The sequence below is a fragment of the Myotis myotis genome, unplaced genomic scaffold (assembly GCF_014108235.1).
Source record: "Myotis myotis isolate mMyoMyo1 unplaced genomic scaffold, mMyoMyo1.p scaffold_m19_p_18, whole genome shotgun sequence".
Lineage (NCBI taxonomy): Eukaryota > Metazoa > Chordata > Mammalia > Chiroptera > Vespertilionidae > Myotis > Myotis myotis.
In genome coordinates, this window is record NW_023416322.1 from 30,361,408 (window position 1) to 30,384,010 (window position 22,603).

General features: G+C 40.9%; 1 protein-coding gene across 6 annotated transcripts in view; it reads left to right on the plus strand.

Annotated features, from left to right (window-relative positions):
- GABPB2 (GA binding protein transcription factor subunit beta 2) overlaps positions 1–12,315 on the plus strand; it is a 244,521-nt gene extending 232,206 nt beyond the window's left edge. For 3 of the 6 annotated variants that reach the window (XM_036342477.1, XM_036342478.1, XM_036342479.1), the window contains 5 exons: positions 1,416–1,554; positions 6,546–6,662; positions 8,696–8,881; positions 10,782–10,915; positions 11,035–12,315. In XM_036342477.1, the coding sequence (XP_036198370.1) occupies positions 1,416–1,554; positions 6,546–6,662; positions 8,696–8,881; positions 10,782–10,915; positions 11,035–11,334 (876 nt within the window). In that variant the 3' untranslated portion in view covers positions 11,335–12,315. The remainder of the gene's footprint in view (positions 1–1,415; positions 1,555–6,545; positions 6,663–8,695; positions 8,882–10,781; positions 10,916–11,034) is intronic. The other 3 variants (XM_036342480.1, XM_036342481.1, XM_036342482.1) reach the window with 2 other exon arrangements.
- Positions 12,316–22,603: the final 10,288 nt, after the last annotated feature.

Consider the following 22,603-nt stretch of genomic DNA (forward strand, 5'->3'; position numbering starts at 1 on the left):
AAATTAAAGACATAAAGGTGTGAAATGACATGGAATATTCAGGAAAGAGTAAGTAGTTCTGTGACTACAGACTGGTCAAGGGAAGTGGAGTTTGGGAGCTAAAGCTTGAGAGTTTGGAAGGTGGGTTCTCAATGTAAGGGGTATTATAGGGCATACAAAGGAGTTTGGACTATTTTGGTAATGGGGATCCAATAGAATTTTTAGAATATAGGATTGATATTAGATTTTTTTTTTTAAGTGAGCGGGGTGGGAGAGAGAAAGAGAAATATCGACCAGTTGCCTCCCATATGCACTCTGACTGGGGATCAAACCACAACCTATATATGTGCCCTGACCAGGAATCGAACCCATTACCTCTGGTGCACAAGATCATACTCCAAGCAACTGAACTACACCAGCCATCTTAAAAACAAAGATAATTATTTGGAGTGTGGCGAGATTGGCGAGAAGATTTAATGCTAAAGAACCATGTAGTGACTTTCGTTTGGCCAGGCAAGAGCCAAGAGGGCTTGAGTTCAGGAATGATAGTGGAGGATGGAAGAAGGGGCATATTCAAGAAGGAATTTAACAGTGACCAGAGAATTGATAATCTGCTTTAAGCTGAAGCTCTTAGTCAAGGGGATAATTATATATGAAAACATAGACATTTCTGCTGTATTTTCAGTGGCTTGTTTGTTGTTTCTTACAGATGGTTCCCTGTAAACTGCTTATGCTCTTCAACTTTCAATTCCTTATTTAGAGACCTTTCATAATTGGGACTTTTTAAGTAGTGAACATGTTTGTTTGTAAAAAAACACACAAAACTGCTTCTGAAAGTAAAAAAAGAATAAAATAAAGATAAGTTTCTTTTCACTGAAATTGTGCAGACATTCCTGGAAACAAAAGTGCAGCATATGAAACTAGACTTTAAAATCTGGCACTCATTTATTTGCTTGTTATATATTCTCTGAGGAGTTCTCCAGGGCAGAATGGAACAAGTTGTTGGACAAAACTCTGGAGAATATTCTTCTCCATAGATTCTCTGTAGGGATCTCCTGCTAGCACATTGACTTGTAGATAATTGATCATAGAATATTAGTGCTGGAAATTACTTTTTAGGCCACCCCCCCTTATTTTCAAATAAAAATACAAGATCCAGAGAGGTTAAGTGAATTGTGTAGAAGGTTTTACACATAATACACCTTGTTTTCTAAAGTAGATATAAGCTTGAGAAAGCAACCTAACATTTCTGTTTTCCTTGTCAGAAAACAAGAAATAAACAGTGGTCTTAATGAGAATTCTGAGCTCCCTGGGACATTGTGTGCTAGAACTAGTTCTGCTTGATAGAGCATTGGGGGTGAGGATTGGCCCTTCAGCAACTGTGTAACTAAGGTTAATAAGTGTTCTGACTTTAAAATACCCACCTTGTTTCATAGGAAGCAATGCAGAATCAGGTGAATGCTAATCCCGAAAGAGCCAACCCTGTGACTGTGGCTGCCCCGTTTATCTTCACGGCAGGAGAAGTTGTCAACCTCGCTAGCCTTGTTTCTTCAACCAACACCAAGACAACCTCAGGTAATATTCTGATAACATGGCATTTATTTTAGACTTAAAATGAACAGAACCCCAGGTTTTCCTATGAGATGAATAGCCTCTCTGATACCCACACCTTTATTAAAATCTTTCCAAAATAAAGGATTTATAATCAGTTTTAAAGCTAATGTATGTATTCTTTCTGGGGGAAGGGGAGGTCATACATAGGGGTTATACCTGAGTGCTTATTGTGTTAAAAGTAAAATATTCTACACATTAATCTGTTGAAGGGTTATACCTAACCCCCAAAATGAAAATAATAGGGGTACTTCATTATAGTACTACTAAGGAAGATAGTTAAAATATTCATAATCCAAAACATGAACAAATAAAGCAGAAGAAACATAAGTGGTTGTTGGAATGCTAATATAAAAGAGGTACATGTGATTATTTGAATAAAGTATGAGAGTCTTGATTTGTTCTTGAGAACATATATAACAACAAAATAACAAAACATTTGGTGTTGACCTTTTGAAATCTGTATATTTTTAACAAAAACATCTATCTAAAAAGGAAGAAAACTGGCCTTGTTTTCAGTATCTCTTCACAAATATTTGTTTGACAACAAAGGCACTTGTGTCCTCATTTAAATAAGTTTTCCAGCTGACTCTTGTCTTTTTTCCGTTTCTGACTTTCATTTAAAAATAAGCAACTGTATTCCTACTTAAGTTTAATATCAAAGAGAGATGTTGAATGAAGTGTTATTACTGAGAGGCAGGATGGTAAAGTAGAGCATATATACAATAAATATAGAATTGTGCATTCAGATCTGCATTCAGATATTGATTTATTAATTAATAGATGCTTCACTGTAAGAAAACTACTTATCTAAGCCTTCTTTACATATAACATTGAGATATAATAATATTCACTTTATGAGGTTGTGAGACTGATATTTTGTATTTCAGGATCCACTTTTTATTTTACTTTAATTTTAAAATATATTTTTATTAATTTCAGAGAAGAAGGAAGAGGGAGAGAGGGAAACATCAGTGATGAGAGAGAGTTATTGATTGGCTGCCTCCTGCACACTCCCCACTGGGGATCGAGCCCGCAACCTGGGCATGTGCCCTTGACTGGAATTGAACCTGGGACCCTTCAGTCCACAGGTTGACACTATCCACTGAGCCAAACTGGCTAGAGCTATTTTATTTTTTAATTTTTTTTTTTAATTATTGATTTAAGAGAGGAAGGGAGAGGGAGAGAGAAACATCAATGATGAGAGAGAATCATTGATTGCCTCCTGCATGTCCTACACTGGGGATCGAGCCTGAAACCAGGGCACATGGCTTGATGGAGAATCAAACCATGACCTCCTAGTTCATAGGTCGTGGCTCAACCATTGAGCCACGCGGGCCTGCCAGTATCCATTTTATAGCAGGGCTTCAGTAATACCAGGAGCTAGTGGAAATTAACTTCTCAGTAAAGATTGACTGTGTCCTTCCCACAAGGGGGCAGTAGTGACCTTCATTTTATAGCTCATCAACTTATTTAATATCACCTTGCTTTCAGCTACTAAATGATTAAAAATATTTAGTTTAAATATACATATACATGTAATCAGAACATTCATAGCCTTTTGGATTTGTAGTGGTTAAGGCCACACTGATTAGAACAAGTGCTTTTATAATCCAAAAGTCTTCAGAAGCTAATAATGTTACATGTTCACAAACATGTGTAAAGAGCTAGCGTTGATCTTTAACTACTGAAATTCTCCAGACCCTGATTTGGAATGATAAGCAAAATTGAAGACACTCGGATAGAGATTCATAGACTTGACTCCCATAGGCTTGTATCAGGTTTATTGTGTTGCTTTTGACAAACTGCTCTTCTTTCTCTCTTCCATACGGTGACAATTGCAAATCGAAATTGCTAAACTATCACATAATAAAGCTGATCTCTCTGATGTCATCTTAACCATGAAGCAGTTCTAGCTAGCTCTCCCCTTTAGGGGACTGGCCTACTTGATGCTTTATCAGTACAGATAAAAGTTATTAGACATATTCAGGTTGTGTTATTCACCTGGGTTTAAGGATTTTCTTTACCTGAACGGTAGGTGGACTTCTTATTTCCCATCAACAAGTAATATGTTCTTTTTCATCCAGTAATATTTTTAAGAATTAACTGATAGAGTCCTAGGAATATTATACTGATAGATGTTTTTGATACCAAAATCCAGATGACAGCCCAACTGGAGATCACTGTTCAATTCCTGGTCAGGGCACATGCCCAGGTTGCAGGCTAGATCCCCAGTGGGGGTGTGCAGGAGGCAGCCAGTCAATGATTCTCTCTCATCATTGATGTTTCTATCTCTCTCTCCCTCTTCCTTCCTCTCTGAACTCCATAAAAATATATTTTTTAAAAATCCAGATTACAAAGTTTGCTTTCAATTTTAAAGTTATGAGTCATCCTGCGTGCAGTGATTTAGGAGGGCAGACTAATTTAAACATTAATCATGGCAAAACAGAGTTATGAAGAGGAATTTCCTGTTTCTGTAGAATGATAAGATGTACTCCAAAGTCAAATATAAATAGCTTTAAATTGGTTCATAAAGAGTACTAGCTCAGAATCTAATGAATTAGATTTTAATCAGGGCTCTGATATTTACTAGCTGCATGACCTTGGGCAGATTACTTAATTTTTTTGCATCTAGTTTTCACTAACTTACTGAGATTGTCTAGCCTACCATAGCACACTCCCCTAAATCCTGGTCTGAAGAGTTTATTTATATGTCACATTTTGAATAGGTAACAAGAATTGGCACTGATGATGCCATTTCTCTTCCAAAAACAACAGTATCCGTGCACATTTTACTTTATTTGACGTTGTGTCTTATATTGAGGAAAAGGAAACAATTAACATTATTAAACAATAAACTATTTTCCTAGAACTGCCTGAGATAAGTCTAAAGAGGTCATTTGCATTATTTCTTTTCAATTTCAACTGTGTGTCAGAACACTAAATCTGATTTTTCACAAGTATTCATTTTTATTGAATTAAAGGTAGACTACCACCCTGGCCTGGTGGCTCAGTTAGTTGGAGCGTCTTCCCACACACCAAAAGGTTACAGGTTTGATTCCCGGTCAGGATACATACCTAGGTTGTGGTTCTATCACCGGTACAGGAGGCAGACTACTGATGTTTCTCTCTCACATCCATGTTTCTCTCTCTCTCCCTAAAGATCAATAAAAAACACATATCCTAAAAAAAACAAAACAAAAAACAATAAAAACCACATAGCCTTGGGTGAGGACTTTTTTTCTTAAGGAGAGAGTGTACCCTAAGGTTGGAATAATCATATATAATGCTTTTCTCATGAAACAATTCTATACAGCTATTCTGTAGTTGGGTGGCCAGTGTGTGTGTGTGTGTGTGTGTGTGTGTGTGTGTATTTGCATCCACACGTGTGTGTGTTTTAATTGTGGCCTTGTTTTTTGATTGCTAGTGACTTACTATCACATATAGTCCAACTTCCATGAATGTACATATATTTAAAAATCACTTGTACCTTATTTTTTTCATTTGTTAGTTATTTTTTTATATATGTACATATGCATATTTTTAATTGATTTCAGAGAGGAAGGGGGAGGGAGAGAGAGAAACATCAATGATGAGAGAGAACCACTGATTGGCTGCCTCCTGCACACCCCCTACTGGGGTTGGAGTGCAACCCAGGCATGCCCTTGATCAGAATCGAACCCCGGACCCTTCAGTCCGCAGGCTGACGCTCTATCCACTGAGCCAAACCTGCTAGAGCTCATTTGTTAGTTTTTTGTTTTGATCACTTATGTATATATATCAGAGAGGGGGATAGAGAGAAACATCAATGATGAGAGAGAATCATCATCAGCTGTCTCCTGCACGCCCCCCGAGTTCATCAATTGACATTCAATCACCAAGCCTCACCAGCCAGACCATTTGTTAGTTCTTACGCCAGCATTTGTTATGATAGGCTGAGTGATGAGAAAAGCATGAACCAAGCAGAAAAAATAGGGCAAAGGCTGGATCTTGCTCTGCAAGAAGTAATTAAATAGACAGGCTCCTTTCTGGAGGTCAAGCACTGTGTTCTGCTCAGACCATTTGGTTCCCTGAGTATTTTAGAGATATCATCACTATCTCTACCTTTAGCTCCACTCCCACAGTCTTCATCCAAAAGCTTTAAGATAGTTCGCAGCTATGAGAAGTATATAAGTAATCTACCTTTTAAAGGAAATTCTTCTAAAATTTATAAATATGTTAGATTACCTAGAGTAATCATATTGGAAGAAGAGTCTTTACTCTGTGGAAAGATTTATTATAAAGAGTGTTATATAGGAGTTTCAAGTATTTTTAAATATTTTACAAATAACTGGTGTTTTTTTTTTTTTTAATGCTTCTGTTTTGTTTGTTTGTTTTTGTTACTCCTCACCCAAGGATATTTTTCCAATGATTTTTAGAGAGAGTGGAAGGGAGGGGGAGAGGCACAGAGAAATATACATGTGAGAGAGACACATTGATTGGCTGCCTCCCACACAAGTCCCGACCAGGGCCAGGGATTCAGCCTACAACGGAGGTATGTGCCTTTGACTGGAATCGAACCTGGAGCCCTTCAGTCTGTATTTCAATGCCCTATCCACTGAGCCAAACTGGATAGGGCTTTAATGCTGCTGCTTTTTTTAATTATGTTTTTATTGATTTTTAGAGAGAGAAGAAGGGAGAGGGATAGAGAGATAGAAACATCAGTGAGAGAAAAACATCATCAGTTGGCTGCCTCCTGCACAGCCCCTACTGGGAATCAAGCCCGCAACCCAGGCATGTGCCCTGACCCAGAATCAAACCATGATCTCCTGGTTCACGGATCAACACTGAACCACTGAGCCACACAGACCAAGCGAAAAGCTGAGGTTTTGATTTAATAAGGCATCTCAATCATTTTAGTTCATCTCAATTTTATTCTCTTTGCTGGACCTCATTTGCCTTTTTTACTGAAATAGGTGACCCCCATGCCTCCTCAACAGTACACTTCTCAAATTCTACCACCTCAGTGCTGGCCACCCTTGCAGCTCTTGCTGAGGCAACAGCTCCCCTCTCCAACTCACACAGAGCCACAGGTAGGTAAGGGATAGCTGCTGGTTGAATCACCATTTTTTCTTTTGTTCTTAAATCTCCAGCAGATTTCTTTTGCGTGAAATATTAAAGACTTATGGTTAGAGACAACTAGGAGAAAGGATGTAGTCATGGAGCATCAGAAAGAAAAATCACAAAGTGCTATAATCAGACAGCTGGATATTATCAGAGAATGACTAAGTTATTCCTTGGATGATTTTTTTAATTTATTTTTTTGCAGTTTGAAGTTTGTTTTCTCTGACTCCAGTTGTTTCACATTGAAATATCTTAGTCTTATATAAGCAGACTTTCTGGAAATACTCTGTTATATTGTGACTGATGCTATCATAGAATGATTCAAAATAGCAGCGTAGGTATCTTGTATTATTTTTTTTTAAAAAGAATATGATTATATTTAATGCACAAGTTTGATACAACCAAAAAGTAAAACAGCAGAGTAAAATAGTAACAAAAAACATGGTATATCATTTGCAATGCATGAGAAATTGTTAACATCTTTAGTTATAAACAAGCTCTTAAAATCCAGTGGCACTATAATAATGCAAGGAAGCTGGAAAAATTTGTATTATATTAAAGCATCAATGTGTATGGGAAGCTACCTCTGTCACTGTCACATCTCTGATTGCAGGTTGGCTTGGGTTTTCTTCCCCTGGAGATGCTGTTGTGGCATTTCCAACGGAATTGGGCAAATGCATGCTACCTAGTGCCCTTCTGGTATTTAAAACAAAAAGGTTTCAAGTCAGTTAGAGATAGTGGTCTATTGGGAAAAGGCTGAGAGCTTCATGTAGGTAGAGGCAGACAGTTATAGGTATGGCTAAATAGTCATTTGGGAGTCTTTCTGGAACCCTCTACACAGAGTGCTCCATCCAAAATGAAAGCAGTTTGTTCTGATTTCTTTCTGCCATTGACATTTGGGTAGTGAGAACATTCTTCCAGTCCTGTTTTTCCAACTGGCAGCAATCAAAAAGATCTCTCCTCAGATGTGTATGGGTGAGCACCATGGCAGAAGGAGAACAATATATGAAATTTGTGCTTGTTTTCTTTGATCTTGAATAAATCCCCTTTTCAGGTCTCAGTTTCCTTGTTTCTAGCATGATGGTTAGATTAGATTATCTATCACAGTCTTTCATCTATTAACATTTAACTGCTCTTGTTTCTAAGTGGTATGAATGCTCTATTTCCACTGAATTACATGAATACGTCTCCTATGGAGAGTTCATACCCCACTTATTGCCAAGTTCTGCTTGTGATTCTTTAGATAGAAGAATGCCATCGTGGCAGGAGCTGTTTCCCCTAATAGTTATTGAGGACATTGACTAAGCAACTGAAAATCTTGACTCAACGTAATACATGTAAACTTCCTAGAAAGGTTCTGGTACATAGTGAGTAGTCATTGTTAGTTGCTATTAGTATTATTGATCTGTCAGATAGAAGAAGCCACTTATCATTTTTGTCTGTCAGACTTCTTAAACGCTCTGACTACTTAACATATTGTTAATTCACTACTAAATGTCTCTATTTCCTTCTAGAAATAGATGTACTCTAATTTATAGTTACTTTTCTAAGCTTTATAGAGTTAGACTTTCAAGATGCTTCCTGGGAAAAAAAAGTTTTAAGATCAAACATGTTGGGGAAACTTAGCATATCTTATCCCATATTGGAGAATCCTAGTGCTCATTAGCTTGTTGGGGTCTCTCATACTTCCCACAAACAAACAAAAAACTCCAAGCATATTTAAACCAGAATTTTGAGAATATATTAGTACATAGAACCCATCTTTAGTGAATGCTATTAACATCTCAATGAAGACATTTTAGAGAATATATTTAATGCATTCTATATTTCTTTTCTCCTCTGACTTAGCATTGTCAGAGCTTGCTTTTGTGTACTGCTAAATCTAATGTGTGTTTTTTCTAGTTTTCCTATACTCAATATTACCAATTTCAAGGAGGCTGAAATTGCTATACTTAGGTTTTCTAAAGAGCTAAAATCTTAAATTTACTTTTGTCGTCTTTAGCTAATTCAGAGGAAATCATAGAAGGAAATTCTGTTGACTCATCAATCCAGCAAGTGGTGGGGAGTGGAGGCCAGAGGGTGATCACCATAGTGACCGACGGAGTGCCTCTGGGTAATATCCAAACTGCAATTCCCACTGGAGGCATTGGCCAGCCATTTATTGTAACTGTGCAAGATGGACAGCAAGGTGAGTTATCCCATTAGACAGTTGTTTATGAAAAGATATTTTAGCCCCAGTCAGTTTGGCTCAGTGGATAGAGTGTCAGTCTGTGGTTTGATTCCAGTCAAGGGCACATACCTTGGTTGCAGGCTCCTCTCTTGCCTGGACCCTGGTCAGGGCTCATGCAGGAGGCAACCAATCAATGTGTTTTTCTCACATTGATATTTCTCTCTCTTTCCCTCTCTCTTCCACTCTCTAGAAATCAATGGAAAAAATATCCTCAGGTGAGGATTAAAAAAAGAAAGGTATTTTAGTCACTCAATTCTCCTCTAAAAATGAAGTATTAAGGCAAGTAGTAGGAATGGGAGAATGCCAGATGCTAGATGGGGCAAAGCAGCTCCAAAAAAGAAACAGAAACCAGGCTGGCAAAGCGAATTTCTCTAATATATAATAAAATTTGTAAGTAAAAACCGTAATCTGGTAGAAAGAGCAAATAATACGAACCAGTAGGTCACAGAAAGAAAATACTGAGGGTTCTTAAAAATATGGAAATATGTTCAGCCTACTTCATTTGTATAAGAAATGCAAATAAATACTGCACTGAGATACCATTATAATATTATGCTGTCAAATGATGGTTGTTGGAACCAATTCATCGCCAACAGGAATCCCCAACTTGGGATGCAGTGAAGAAGGAAACTTTATTCAGTGCAAACAACTCAGTGGTGATACTGCACGGCTGTGAAAACAGTACAACTGTGGGCTAGCTCAGTTGTGATACAGCACAACTGTGAAACAGCACGGCTCTGGGGCAGCTCAGTGTGAGGCAGCCCCCAGCACCAGCCCCCTCTTCAGCTAGGCTTCTCTGATCTGCTCCACTCTGCGCCAGTCTGCCTCTCTGCTCCTGTGCCAGTCTGCTTTCCAGTGTTTCAGCTCTAGCCAGGGAATTGCAGTCTTTAGTCTTCAGTAGAAAGGGCAAATGTGCTCCCCAGCCAGAGGGGAGCAGGAGGATTGGGGGACTGGGTGAAAGAGGTGAAGGGACTAAGAAACACAAATTGGTAGTTAGAAAATAGTCATGGGGATGCCCTGGTCAGTGTTGCTCAGGGATTGGAGCATCTGCCCGCGGACTGAAGGGTCCCAGGTTTGATTCTGGTCAAGGGCATGTACCTCATTTGCAGGCTCAATCTCCAGCCCCAGTCGGGGCATGTGCAGGAGGCAGCCAATTGATGTGTCTCTCTCATATTAATGTTTTTCTTTCTGTCTCTCCCCTTCCCTTCCATTCTCACTAAAAATCAATGGAAAAGCCCTAGCTGGTTTGGCTCAGTGGATATAGAGCGTCAGCCTGTGGACTGAAGGGTCCCGGGTTCAATTCCGGTCAAGGACACATGCCCAGGTTGTGGGCTCGATCCCCATAGGGGGCGGGCCGGAGGCAGCTGATCAGTGATACTCTCTCATCATTGATGTTTCCATCTCTCTCTCCCTCTCCTTTCCTCTCTGAAATCAATAAAAATATATTTTAAAAAAAATCAATGGAAAAAATATCCTCAGATGAGGATTAACCACAAAAAAAAAAAATTCTGTGAAGACATCAGGCCTTCTTTAGACAAGTTATTCCTACAGAATCATAAACTAATTGGTCATAGTCCTGACATCTTTATATAAGAGTCTCAGACCTGGGTCTTAACTGCATGGCTTCCAAACCTGTCCATCTTTACATTTCCTTCCAGAGACCTTCTTAGTGCCTCTCTAATCCTTTCTGTTTCTCTCTGCAGGGCCATGATTTACCTGCTGATTCTAAAAGCCAAAGGTGTATGAAAAATAAGATATCAGAGAATATATTTCAGTTTATTTTCTAATTTGAAACAAGCAAAACCTCTTTGTTTTACAATGTATTCATCACCTTCAATTGGTGTCCTTTGGCTTGTAGTTCTAACTGTACCTGCTGGTCAGGTTGCAGAGGAGACTATAATTGAAGAAGAAGAGGAAGAAGAAGACGAGAAGTTGCCATTGACTAAGAAGCCAAAGGTAGAAGAGATGACAGACAGTGTGGAGGAGAACAAGGTAATGTTTTTAGCAGTGTGGAGAGAAGAGAAGGGAAAGAATCAAAAGCCAGAACTTGTACCTTTTGTGTGCACTCTGGACACTGTGACCAGGACTTCTGATGTGGTTTACTTTGACAGGAAGGCACAGAAAGAGAGCTACTACAGCAGCAGCTCCAGGAGGCCAATCGAAGAGCCCAGGAATACCGACACCAGCTCCTCAAGAAAGAGCAGGAGGCAGAACAGTACCGCCTCAAGCTGGAGGCCATGGCCCGACAACAGCCCAATGGAGTTGATTTCACCATGGTTGAAGAGGTGGCTGAGGTGGATGCTGTAGTGGTCACAGAGGGGGAGATGGAAGAGAGAGAGATGGAAGTGACTGGGGCAGGAGGGACCACAGAGCCTCATCATGGAGTTTCCATAGAAACTGTTTCATCTTAACGTACAAGGGCCACAATTTGTACTACGTCCATTTTTTTTCTCTTTTTAAAAGAAAATACAGAGGACAAACCTTGTTTAAAAATTAAGAATTTCCTTAAGAAGAAAACTGTAGCAGGGTATAATGCTTGGGCTCAGGAAGGCTCTCTATGCAACTGGAAAAATCAAAGCCAAATTTAGGGAACACTTCTTCTGAGAGACCAAAAAAATAAGGACCAAATTTCCCAGCTTACATCATTGCTTTAAGCGTAGAGGTAAAAGAATGCTGCATGTTGTAGGTTGGTTGGTTGTTGCAATAACTGACTTTTTATCAAAAGATTTTACTTTCTGTCAAAAAATTTTTCTAAGATAACATTCCTAATATGGACCCACCCAGATCCTTTAATAGTTGCACCATCAAGTGCCCTGAAAATTTGCCTTACATATATGATGTACTATGTCTGTTACAGAAGAAAACTAATTGGGAGGCAGGTTAGGAGCAAGCTTTGGGGAAGAGAAAGGAATATATTCCACTTCCAAAGGAGCAAGCGATCCCCCTATTCAGTTAATTTCACTGAAAATAATCTGTGATTGCCTGACTAAATTTGCATCCATTGTGTGTCCATAGCTCAGCTGCCAGTTTAAGAAACAGAAATATAATTTTTTAAAACTGGAAAGAAAAGTCGTTTATGTGAAAAAGTGTATATAAATCCAAAATCCTCCAGGCTGTGCTTTCACAATGCTGGAAAGTGGCCAGAAAGAGGCTCCTTGGGGTTATGAAACAACCTGGTGTTGAGATACAAACTTTGCTCTGGCTGGATTTTACAAAATTGCAATCAGGATGATAGTCTGTTGTTAGAACAACTTGCTTCCAAACATTTATTTATGTAATATCAAGCTTTAATAGCAATTCTTTAACTTTATAAAATTTTGTTGAGTTTTCTAAATGTGCCTTTCTGTAGCACTTACATCCTCTTCTATGCAATAAAGGAAGGGGGAGAGAGACGAATGTTGAAGATGTTGTGTTGTTTTGTTGCCATTGGATTTGGGATGAGTAGATTGCCCTGTTTCCTTAAGGTAGGACCTTATGGAGAGCTTTGTGCCTTATAGCTGCTCATTGTGTGCCGTCAAAGGGAGTAAGAACTGTCAGTGCCTAGAGCAGGGAACCAAAGATTCTGGCGAGATGCTTCATCGGCCTTACTCCCTTCTCGCCCACGATGCCTGCTCCCTTTGCCGAGACACTTTTGTAAAGTGTTTCATTGCTTGGATTCTTTGTGTGCCAGCTTGGAGATTTTTCAAAAGAGAGTAAACATAGATGAAGAGAGAAAGGTGGTGGAGAGGTTACATTACAGAGGAACTGGGCCCCCGTCATTCCTGACGTGCGTGCTTTGTTGTAAATGACAAGAAGAAACCAGAGGGACATGTGCCAAGTAAACATTCGAGTGACTGTTTAGAATATGGCTTTATTAGTGATCATAGGGAAAAGATACATTTTTAATTTGGAATAAAACTTGACAGTTAATATGGTTCTCTTTACCTTGGTTAGTGAAGTAATTTGCCACAATTTTCCAGAGGTGAAAAATCATTTGGGGCTCAAAATAAACTGAAAACATAACTCCCCAAACCAAATTTACAAACAGAATTGGCTATTAGAGGCTTCTAGGCAAAAATGTCAGTTTTGAAATTAATCTTGATGACTTGCCACCTTAACTTGGTTTTCCCGAGGGCCTTGAGGACCAAGCATCTCCCATCTGGCCAGGGGTTACTCCGGGCTGTTGGGATGATGCAGAAATGCCGTGGAGGGGGCTAGGTAAGGGTGAGGATAAAATTATGGTGTCTGCTGTCAAATTGCCCGCTTCTATTTGTGATGTGTGTGTTTTCTGTCCTTTTGTGAACCAGGTGCTAACAATAAGCTGCTATTGTGTGCCATTTCAGAGCCTTAGCTTAACTATAGATGCACCAAGTGTCATTTTAGATGTGTTTTGTTTATGTTCTTAATGTATATGTTGACTTTAATTTCTTTTTTTCTGCCCTGTTATGGGGTGGAGGTGAACACTGCAGAAGATATCCAGGTCCAGCCACCTCATTCTCTAGGCAGCTTCTGATTGGCAGTGGGGAGCTTCCATCCAACACTCCCTTTTGAGTATACAGAGTCCCTACTGCTTTGGGGAGCTGTTTATCCGTTCTTATCTTTCTATAGGAGGCTATCATTCCTACACACAAACAATACTGCATACAGCCCAAGTCATTTTTTATGATGGGGTCTTTGAGATTGGGTTGGGATAGGGAGAGAGAGAAGGGAAATACCGGGAAAGGGGTGGGTAGCAAAGAGGTATTTGTTTTTATTTACTTGGAATAGAGCTTTTAACATCCCAGAGAAGGGAAATAAGTTTTGATCTCCAGTTGTATTGCTGTAGAGAGAATGGTAAGTCAGGATCCCTTGAAGTAGTTAGAAGTTAAACACTAAATGCATTAATGGCAATACCATTTTATGATTTTGCATTTCTTTTGGGATCAGCCACGGAAATTGGGAAAATGTTGCTAGATTTTCTGGGTTAGAGGATTTCAACTGGCCTTTGGCAAGGTTGGATTACAGAGAATCAAATAACAGTCAAGTGGTTCAGAGTTGGTACTTGAATAGAAGGAACCTGGAGCCTAGGATGATTGCCTGCTTTAAAATAAAGCTGCTTTAATAATATCAGTATTAATATAGGACCTTTGCATTTTGATCTTAAGCCTACCCCTCAAGTAGAGAAAAAAATAAATCGTTGCTGTTCTTGTTCCTGACTTCAGGAAAATTACTGTGTGTACATTCTCTTCCTATCACTACCTCTTTGGGATCTCTTCATTGTAATGCCAGAGTTGAGGTCTTTTAACTGAAATATTGGAAAACTTGGCCTTAGGTTTTCTATGTTTTTAATTCAGTGCCTTAAAGGATGGTCTTTCTCTGTCAGATCTGTGTTGTTATTTTTGGCTTTGCCTTTCCCCTTTCTTCAGCCTTACCCTTGTGTTATTAAAATCCGTGTGTCCGCTCAATAATGTTAGAAATATATGGCATACAACATTTCTTTCTTTCTTTATACTGATAAAAAGAAAGAACTCACCAGAGGGCTTTTCCAGTTGAAATTAGGTATCGTGTGACCAGGAGTGTGTGTGTGTGTGTATGTGTACATATATATATATTTAATTGATTTTTATAGAGAGAGAGGAAGGAAGAGAGAGAGAAACATTGATTGGTCTCCTGCCAGGGCTTTTTTTCCAATCCTCACCCTAAAATATGCTTAGAGAGAAGGAGAGAGAAAGGGGGTGTGTGTGGGGGAGAGAGAGAAAGAAGAGAGAGAGATTGATTGCCTGCCTTCTATATGCTTCCCCAATCAGGAATCAAACCCACAACCCAGGTATGTGCCCTGACCCAGAACCAAACCGGCAACTTTTTGGTGCACAGGACAACACTCCACCAACTGAGCTATGCCAGCGGGGCATGACCAGGGCATTTTTAATGCCCCTTTGCTGGGTGTATATTAGTGTGTATGTTTATAAATGTATATGTATTTTCTCACTTTTCTCTTTATTTGAGGTTCAACTCTCAAGTACCTGGTATAACCTGGAAATATTTTATTTTAGTAAATGCATGAGAGAGGGTTTCTTTTGTAACCACTAAAGAGCTTGAGGAAGAAAAATCATTGTTTTGGCTCTTCTCTGAGAGTTGTGCTCTAACAGGTAGTAATGAGAAACCTAAGGAGTGAGGCCCCAGGGAGAACCAGGACCTGGCTTTACAGAGATTTGATTAGCGTATGGTGTGATGACCCCAGGTAAGCTAACAGATTCAGAGCAGTGTTGAGGTAGAGGTGGAGCTGCCCTTCCACAAAGCAAGCCTCCTCTCCACTCCTCTGGCAGCTGTTTTGACTGGCACTTGTTCAGTCTCTTACACCTCCCTACTGCTTGTGCAGACATCTCTGTATGGCCGGAAAAGGAGCTTAAGAATGGAATACATGTCAAGAGCACCCCTATGCTGTTCTAGGCTCTTATCTATGTCTGTTGTGGTGAATATTTTCCCCTTCTGAGTTAGTACTCTTATTTCCTATGCCAATATATTGAGCAAGAAGAATATTAATTTGAATTAAGTAGCTTTGAGCCTCTGGTGCTGCCTTTTATTTTCTTTTTTGAGCCTCTCTAGGATTAGAGGGGGGTGACATTCCTAGACTCTATAGTAGCAATTTGGTTCGTTAATGGCAGGAAATTGTGATTCCCTATCTCTCTGTCTCCTCCCCTTTCTCGGCTTACTTCTGTTTCTGTGACCCCATTGTTCTTATCTCATTGAGTCTTTCCCAGGAACTAGAACTTAATTAGTTATTTCTAAACTATGGGCCTTGTCTTTCCTCTTTCCACTCCCCTCTATCCCTACTACACATTTCTGTTTATTCTGAAGTGGTTTGTTTCTGAGAATTTAGGTCATACTCTATAATACTGTGCTTCCTACTTGGTTTCAGGCATCTTGTTCTATCAATAATGATAGCAGCTCCCTTCTCTGGCTTTGCCCTGTATACTGACCTGTCAAGGCCATTTGTGTTGGGGCAGAGAATGGGGGAGTGGGAGTAGGGTGTTGGGAGGGAGAGGAGAGGAAGACTGTGGGTAGGGTGCCTAGATACTTCTTAAAATGTCCTCCATTCTTCAGGTTGTCTGACAGCTTTATGTACAGTGTGTTTTCAGAAGAAAAAAAAAAAACTTCTCTTTTTTATTTAGAATTTTAATAAAATAGGGTTTGATTCTGATGAGCAAGTTTGAAGTTTGTGTATATGTATGTAGGGGTGAGTGAACATTTGTGTGTATATACACCTATACAGATCTATATTATATATACAACTTTTGTACTGTCATTTAAAATAAAGATGTTTCTTAATAAAATATCAAAGTCTTAAACCATTTCAGGTTGTCATTGAAATTTTTTACATCTCCTGGGCAAAAACTGTATCTTCTCCCTGATCACAGATAAATCTCAGAGTAGTCATGTGCCACATAACGATGGGGATATGTTCTGAAAAATAACGTCTTTTAAAAATATATACATCTTTTAGGCAATTTTGTTGTTGTGTGAACATCATAAAGTATACTTATACAAACCTAGATTGTATAGCCCACTGCACACTTAGGCTGTATGGTATAGCTACTGCTCCTGGGTGACAAACCTATACAGGATGTTACTCTACTGAACACTGTAAGCAGCTGTAACACAATGGTATTTGTGTATCTAAACTTAGGAAAGTACAGTAAAAACTTGGTATTAAAGATGAAGAATGGGCCCCGGCCAGTGTGGCTCAGTGGATTGAGCATTGTCCCATGCACCAAAAGGTCACTGGTATGATTCCCAGTCAGGGCACATGCCCGGGTTTCAGGCTTGATCCCCACTAGGGGGCATGCAGGAGGCAGCCAATTGATGTTTCTCTCTCATCGATGTTTCTTTGGGGGTGAGGGGGGGGGGCTTATGTCTTTATTTGACAAAAACAGTGAGTCTGAGGGCAGTGGGTGGCATGGGCCAGCGGAGGGATGGCGGCCGCACAAGCTCTCTCTCATCGATGTTTCTATCTCTTCCTCTCCCTCTCTCTGAAGTCCATAAAAACATATTTAAAAGAAATTATAGATAGATAGATAGATAGATATGAAGAGTGGTGCACCTTACCGTGAGTGAAGCCTGCAGGACTGGAAGTTGCTCTGGGTGTCTGAGTGATGAGTGAATGGAAGGCCTAGGACATTAGTGTACACTACTGCGGACTTTACAAACACTGTACGCTTAGGCTACACTAAATTTACTTTAAAAAACAACAAGAGTAAATCAACTGCAGGAGAAAATGATGCAATCAAGAGACATGGTAAATATAAGATCTATGAGGCTGCTGCCAGCATAATACTGTCTTACAGCAAACATTTGTACTCTAAAATAATAAGTGTAGTAAATACATAAACCAGTAACAGTTGTTTATCATTACCAAGTATTATGTACTGTGCATAATTGTATGTGCTATACTTTTATATATGCAACTGGCAGTGCAGTCGGTTTACACCAGCACTGCCACAAACACTAAGACATTACGGCCTCAATGTTAGTAGGGGAAAGGATTTTTTCAGCTCCATTGTATTATAATGGGAGTCATGCACGCAGTTGAATGAGACATCATCGTGTGGTACATGACTGTAGACAGTTTTCCCTGTCCAGCTGAGCTAATGAGGGAGAAGTAGCAGGTCGGCATTGAGGGGGTGTGCTAACCATTTAGCAACACTGGCCAGGGCTCAGCTGGTATTCTTAATAGGCAGAGCAAGTTGAGGTAAGAAATGAAGTGAAAAGAAAAAAAAGAAGTGAGACTAGAGAGAGCTTTTGATTAGCTTGTTAAATTTAAATCTTCCTCCTTTCTCTCGCCCTCCCCACCCCACTCCTTTCCCTAAAAGCAATTAACCAGGAGAGAACAGTAGCTGAAGGAAATGATTATGCGCCTTGTGTGGGAGTAAAGTCAATACTGAGACATGGGGGCGGAGAAGGAGGGGGTAGACATCAGGTTCAGGAAGGCTTGAAAATAGTGGATTTGCTCTGTTGGCTTCTCAGCTATTCTTAGTTAATAAGGTGCTTGTTGCTATCTCGGTCCAATTCAGCATACATTTATTAAATAAATACAAGCAGCAGTCTGGTTGTGGCACAAATCCCATTGATAGCCAGGGCTGAATAGACCCATCTGGCTGGCAAAATGAGTGTCCCTATCTAGTGTACACTAATGTTTGCAAAAGCTGCTCCATTGGCAATGAGGTTGCCTTTCTTAAACACAGGAGGGTAATACCAAAGTCAAGGATTTATAAGCATCTGTGTTCAACAATTAGAATCTCTAGGCAAGCTTTCAACGTTAATATTTAGAGAACTGAACACCTACCATGGATTAGGCTGTGTATAGATAATTGCTTTTTGGTAAATAACATATAGGCAACAAATACAGTGTACATATTATTTATAAGGTATGTCTGGTCTGGCAGGCACCCCATAAATGTACATGCAGTCTTTGCTGAGAGGAAAAGAGCAGGGACTTGAGCCTTGAGAAACAAAAAACAGTCTTGTTGAATTAAAATCCTAGTGAGAGGCCGGAACCGGTTTGGCTCAGTGGATAGAGCGTCGGCCTGCAGACTGAAAGGTCCCAGGTTCGATTCCGGTCAAGGGCATGTACCTGGGTTGCGGGCATATCCCCAGTGGGAGATGTGCAGGAGGCAGCTGATCAATGTTTCTCTCTCATCAATGTTTCTAACTCTCTATCTCTCTCCCTTCCTCTCTGTAAAAAATCAATAAAATATATTTTAAAAAAAAAAAATATGGGAGAGTTAAAGGGAATTGAATAGGAACCTAGAGTTGTAAGAAGGGCCATATTCTTAAATAATGGGGGGAAACATGAACTAGGGCAACTTCTTAAGAGTTTTCTCTCTGTGAAAGTGAGCCTTCTATTTCAAGAAGATCAATCGGTAGAAAACACAAGAGAAGTTGAAATGGGAGTAACCTAGTGATTGCTAGTGATAACTATTCCTATGTAAGATTTGTGCAAGACGTCTTATAGAATAAGTTAGTAGAGACTCTAACTACTAGTCCTGAAGCTTAAGAAAGTCTTATTGTAAAGGAAATTGATGTTTAAAAGAGAGGCCAGTAGCCCGACCAAAGTGGCTCAGTGGTTGAACGTTGATGTATGAACCAGGAGGTCATGGTTCATTACCGGTCAGGGCACATGCCTGGGTTGCAGTCTCGAGCCCAGTAGGGGGCCTGCAGGAGGCAGCCAATCAATGATTCTCTCTCATCATTGATGTTTCTATCTCTCCCTCTCCCTCTCAGAAATCAATTACAAATATATATATATATATATATTTAAAAAGAGGCCAATAGAAATAACAGCTTCCATGCTTTAAGATTTTGCTACATGTCTGACAATGAGTGAGGCACTTTGCATACACACAAACATATCTATCTTGCGAGTTATGTATTATCTTCAGTATATAGATACATATGCTGTCTCAGTCATTAGTGTCCTTCCCTCTATCGTTTGTCCTTTAATCAGAGTACTGTCTTACTTGACTTTGGGCAGCCTAATTCATCTCCAGTTGCAGTTTAGAACCTGAGGAAATGTAAATTCTCCAAGCAACCTCTCCTTCAAACTCCCCAAAGTAAATTTTGCTCCAAAACTAATTCAGGAGGCGTCTCCATAAAGTTGCTGGCCAGCAGTACTTGAGCAAGGACAATCAAAGATAACCTTTCTTTGGGGAATGAATGAGGTCTTCATCTCTAGGTATGCTGGATATCTTCTCATTCCTTCCAGATTCCTCTCCTCTCTCCTGTATTTTATTCTCTATCCTTGGAGACTAACCTGCATGAATTTCATTAATGAGCTCCCTGCACTTTGGCTTCATAATGGATTCAGCCAATAGAGAACTCTGGCAGAAGACTGGGAGGGGAAAGACTCCACTCCCCTGGGGTCACTGCTTTTCTCAGGCCATCTCTCCTTCCAGCTTCTAGTAACCACTACCCTTCTTTGTCTTTTCAGGCCTAAGGCTGTTACTAGCCTCCAGTTACTGACCCATCCATCCCTTGTCCACAGTTTTTAAAAATAGCCCTTCATGCCCTGGCTGGTATGGCTCAGTTGGTTGGAGCGTCATCCTATACACCAGAAGGTCGAGAGTTCAATTCCCCATCAGGGCACATGTGCTGGTTGTGGGATCAGGGTGCGTACATGAGGCAACCCATCGGTGTTTCTCACATCGATGTTTCTCTCTCTCCAATAAATTAAAAACAGCCCTTCATTATTCAGAGAATACCATCTATTTCCTGTTTGGACCCTAATATACCTGGTAAAAGTAGGTGATCTTTTGGATTCATAGGCTCCATATGTTTCATCCATGTACTTGAACCTTTCTCTCATACATGTAACCTTACATTTTTATGAGTCAACAGTACTAAAGGGTCAGCTGCCGAATTAAGTAGCAGAGAGTGACTCATACCTGTGTGGTTCCCAAGTGTGGGGTAGTGGCATCAAGGGGACATAAATCTGAGAGACAATAATAGCTTGGACCCCTGTGGCTTAGCTCCCAAAGAACCCAAGATGCTTAACAGCTTTTCAAGCTTTGTGACTGTGGAACCTTCTGTGGTTCAGGTCCCCAAAGCCTTCCACAAGCTGATGAACTCTGCCTACTGGGGCCCTGGTTTCTTCATAACCTCCCAGGATACCTCTGAGAAATCAGCTTAGTAATCCCTCAGGATGACAACTTCATCCTGCTTTTGGCACATTCTAGTTTTTCTAAAGACAAAGTTTGAGCTGATATCCTAATTTTTTAAAAAGACTGTCAGTCGATTCCTTACTTGGGGTCATGTTTATCCCTCTATTGCCAGGGATACTACTTTCTTTGAATTCATCCCCTTAATTTAGTATTCACTACTGTCTGTCAGGATGAGGTATATCATGAGTTTTAATGAATTGCATACTTGGTAGTAGTCTATTTGGGGCAAATACCCATTTCCCACAGAGCACTTAATTTAAACCCATATATGTATATGCTGCTTTACAAACCCATTGCCATATGTTCTTTCCATACTTTACAAAAGAAATTGAGGCTTAGATATGGCAGTTGCATTACCAAGGTCACACACAAAAATATTAACTGGCGGAGCCCAAGGACTGTTGCTCTCACTGCAACATAGTTGCTTTCACTCGCTCTGAGAAGGTCCTGCACGCCCAGAGAAGTGTCCATGCTTTATAGATAATACGCGACCGCCCTTCACAACTAAACCGAAACCAGGACTTCAACCTGTAAATTGCTGCTGCCTGCAGGCACAGGTTCAGTCTCTCTTGTGCTTCTCTTTTGGGTCTGTATTTAAACTAAGGATCACTTATACCCCTTTCCCTGTCCCTCAGAAGCGGGTGAAAGGGGTGCATGCAGCCTTAAATTTTTTTTTTTCTTTAATCTGGCTTTAACACCTTGGGTTTTTAAAAAATATATTTTTATTTATCTCAGAGAGAAAGGGAGAGGGAGAGGGAGGTAGAAACATCAATGATGAGAGAGAATCATTGACCGGCTGCCTCCTGCCCGCCCCCAGCGGAGCAGCAGCCGCCCTGACCAGGGACCTCCTGGTTCGTAGGTCCAGGCTCACCCACGGGGCCCCTGAGCCGGCTGAACACCTTGGTTTGAAGAGGATAATGAAGCCGGGTGCCTGGGGGGATTCTCCGCCCCGTCCTGGCTCTCCTCCACCATCCGGGAAGCTAGCAGTGGTTTTAAGCATCTTGGTTTCAGGAAGGCACCTAACGAGGGGAAACAGACCTAGAGGCCCTCTGCAACCTCCAGGCGGCGCCACGAGCTCCAAGCAGCGCAGACTGGAGGGCAGTGTGGCCCGGCACGCTGAGGTGTGCGCAGTGTCCAGAAGGCATTTCAAACCTGGAGGGCAAAATCTGTAGATGGAGGTTGTAAGCATCAAGGGGAAACATTACTCAGCGGGAGGTCACAAGTGAGGAATAGCCTACGCCTGAGTTTGGAGGAAACCACGTCACAGCCACCATGCTTTCTCCTTTAGAAAGTTTTTAGACATTGTCGTGCTTGAGCCTCTCAAACAACCCCATTTTTTTTTTTTTTTACATGAGGAAAACCACTTAGGGCAGAGCTTTGACTTGTCAGGTCACAAAGTAGAAACAATCCCAGGGTTCTCCAAGTTGTTCTTGGCGGTTTCCCCGAGAAGGCATGAACGCCTAAAGGCAGCGAACCGGAGGCGTCCTTAGCTGCAGGGCTTGATCCGGCCTCCAGGCGGCGCCAGCGCGGGGGGGCCTAGGGCTCCAACCGGGCAGATAACTCCGGCCACGCGCGGGCGAAAAACACGATTTGTAAATCCGCAAAAGTAGCCACAGCTAGCGCGAGGCCTTCAGTGTCCTCAGCGCGAGGTAGTGGGCGGAGCAGGTGGTCCCGTTCGTCCCTCCCATTGGTCCCCGGGGGTAACTGACAGGTATCTACAGCCAGTCCCAGCCGGAGAAACAGCATGATGATCGCGTGCGGCCCCAGGCGTGGCGAGACGCCGCGCATGCGCACGACGACCCCCGCGCTCGACACCCCTCCGGCTCCGCGAAGGGAAACTGCTCCTTAGGGAACAGCTGGGGCCGACCCCGGGCTCCAGCAGGACCGAATCCTTGGCGGTTTTTTTGCAGCGTCCCCCTCATGCAAACTAGACCCTTGGAATTCTCTTTAGGACCAGATTTCCTGAAGTGAAAGTTAAATCACTTATGGGGCGGCTTCATTTTCT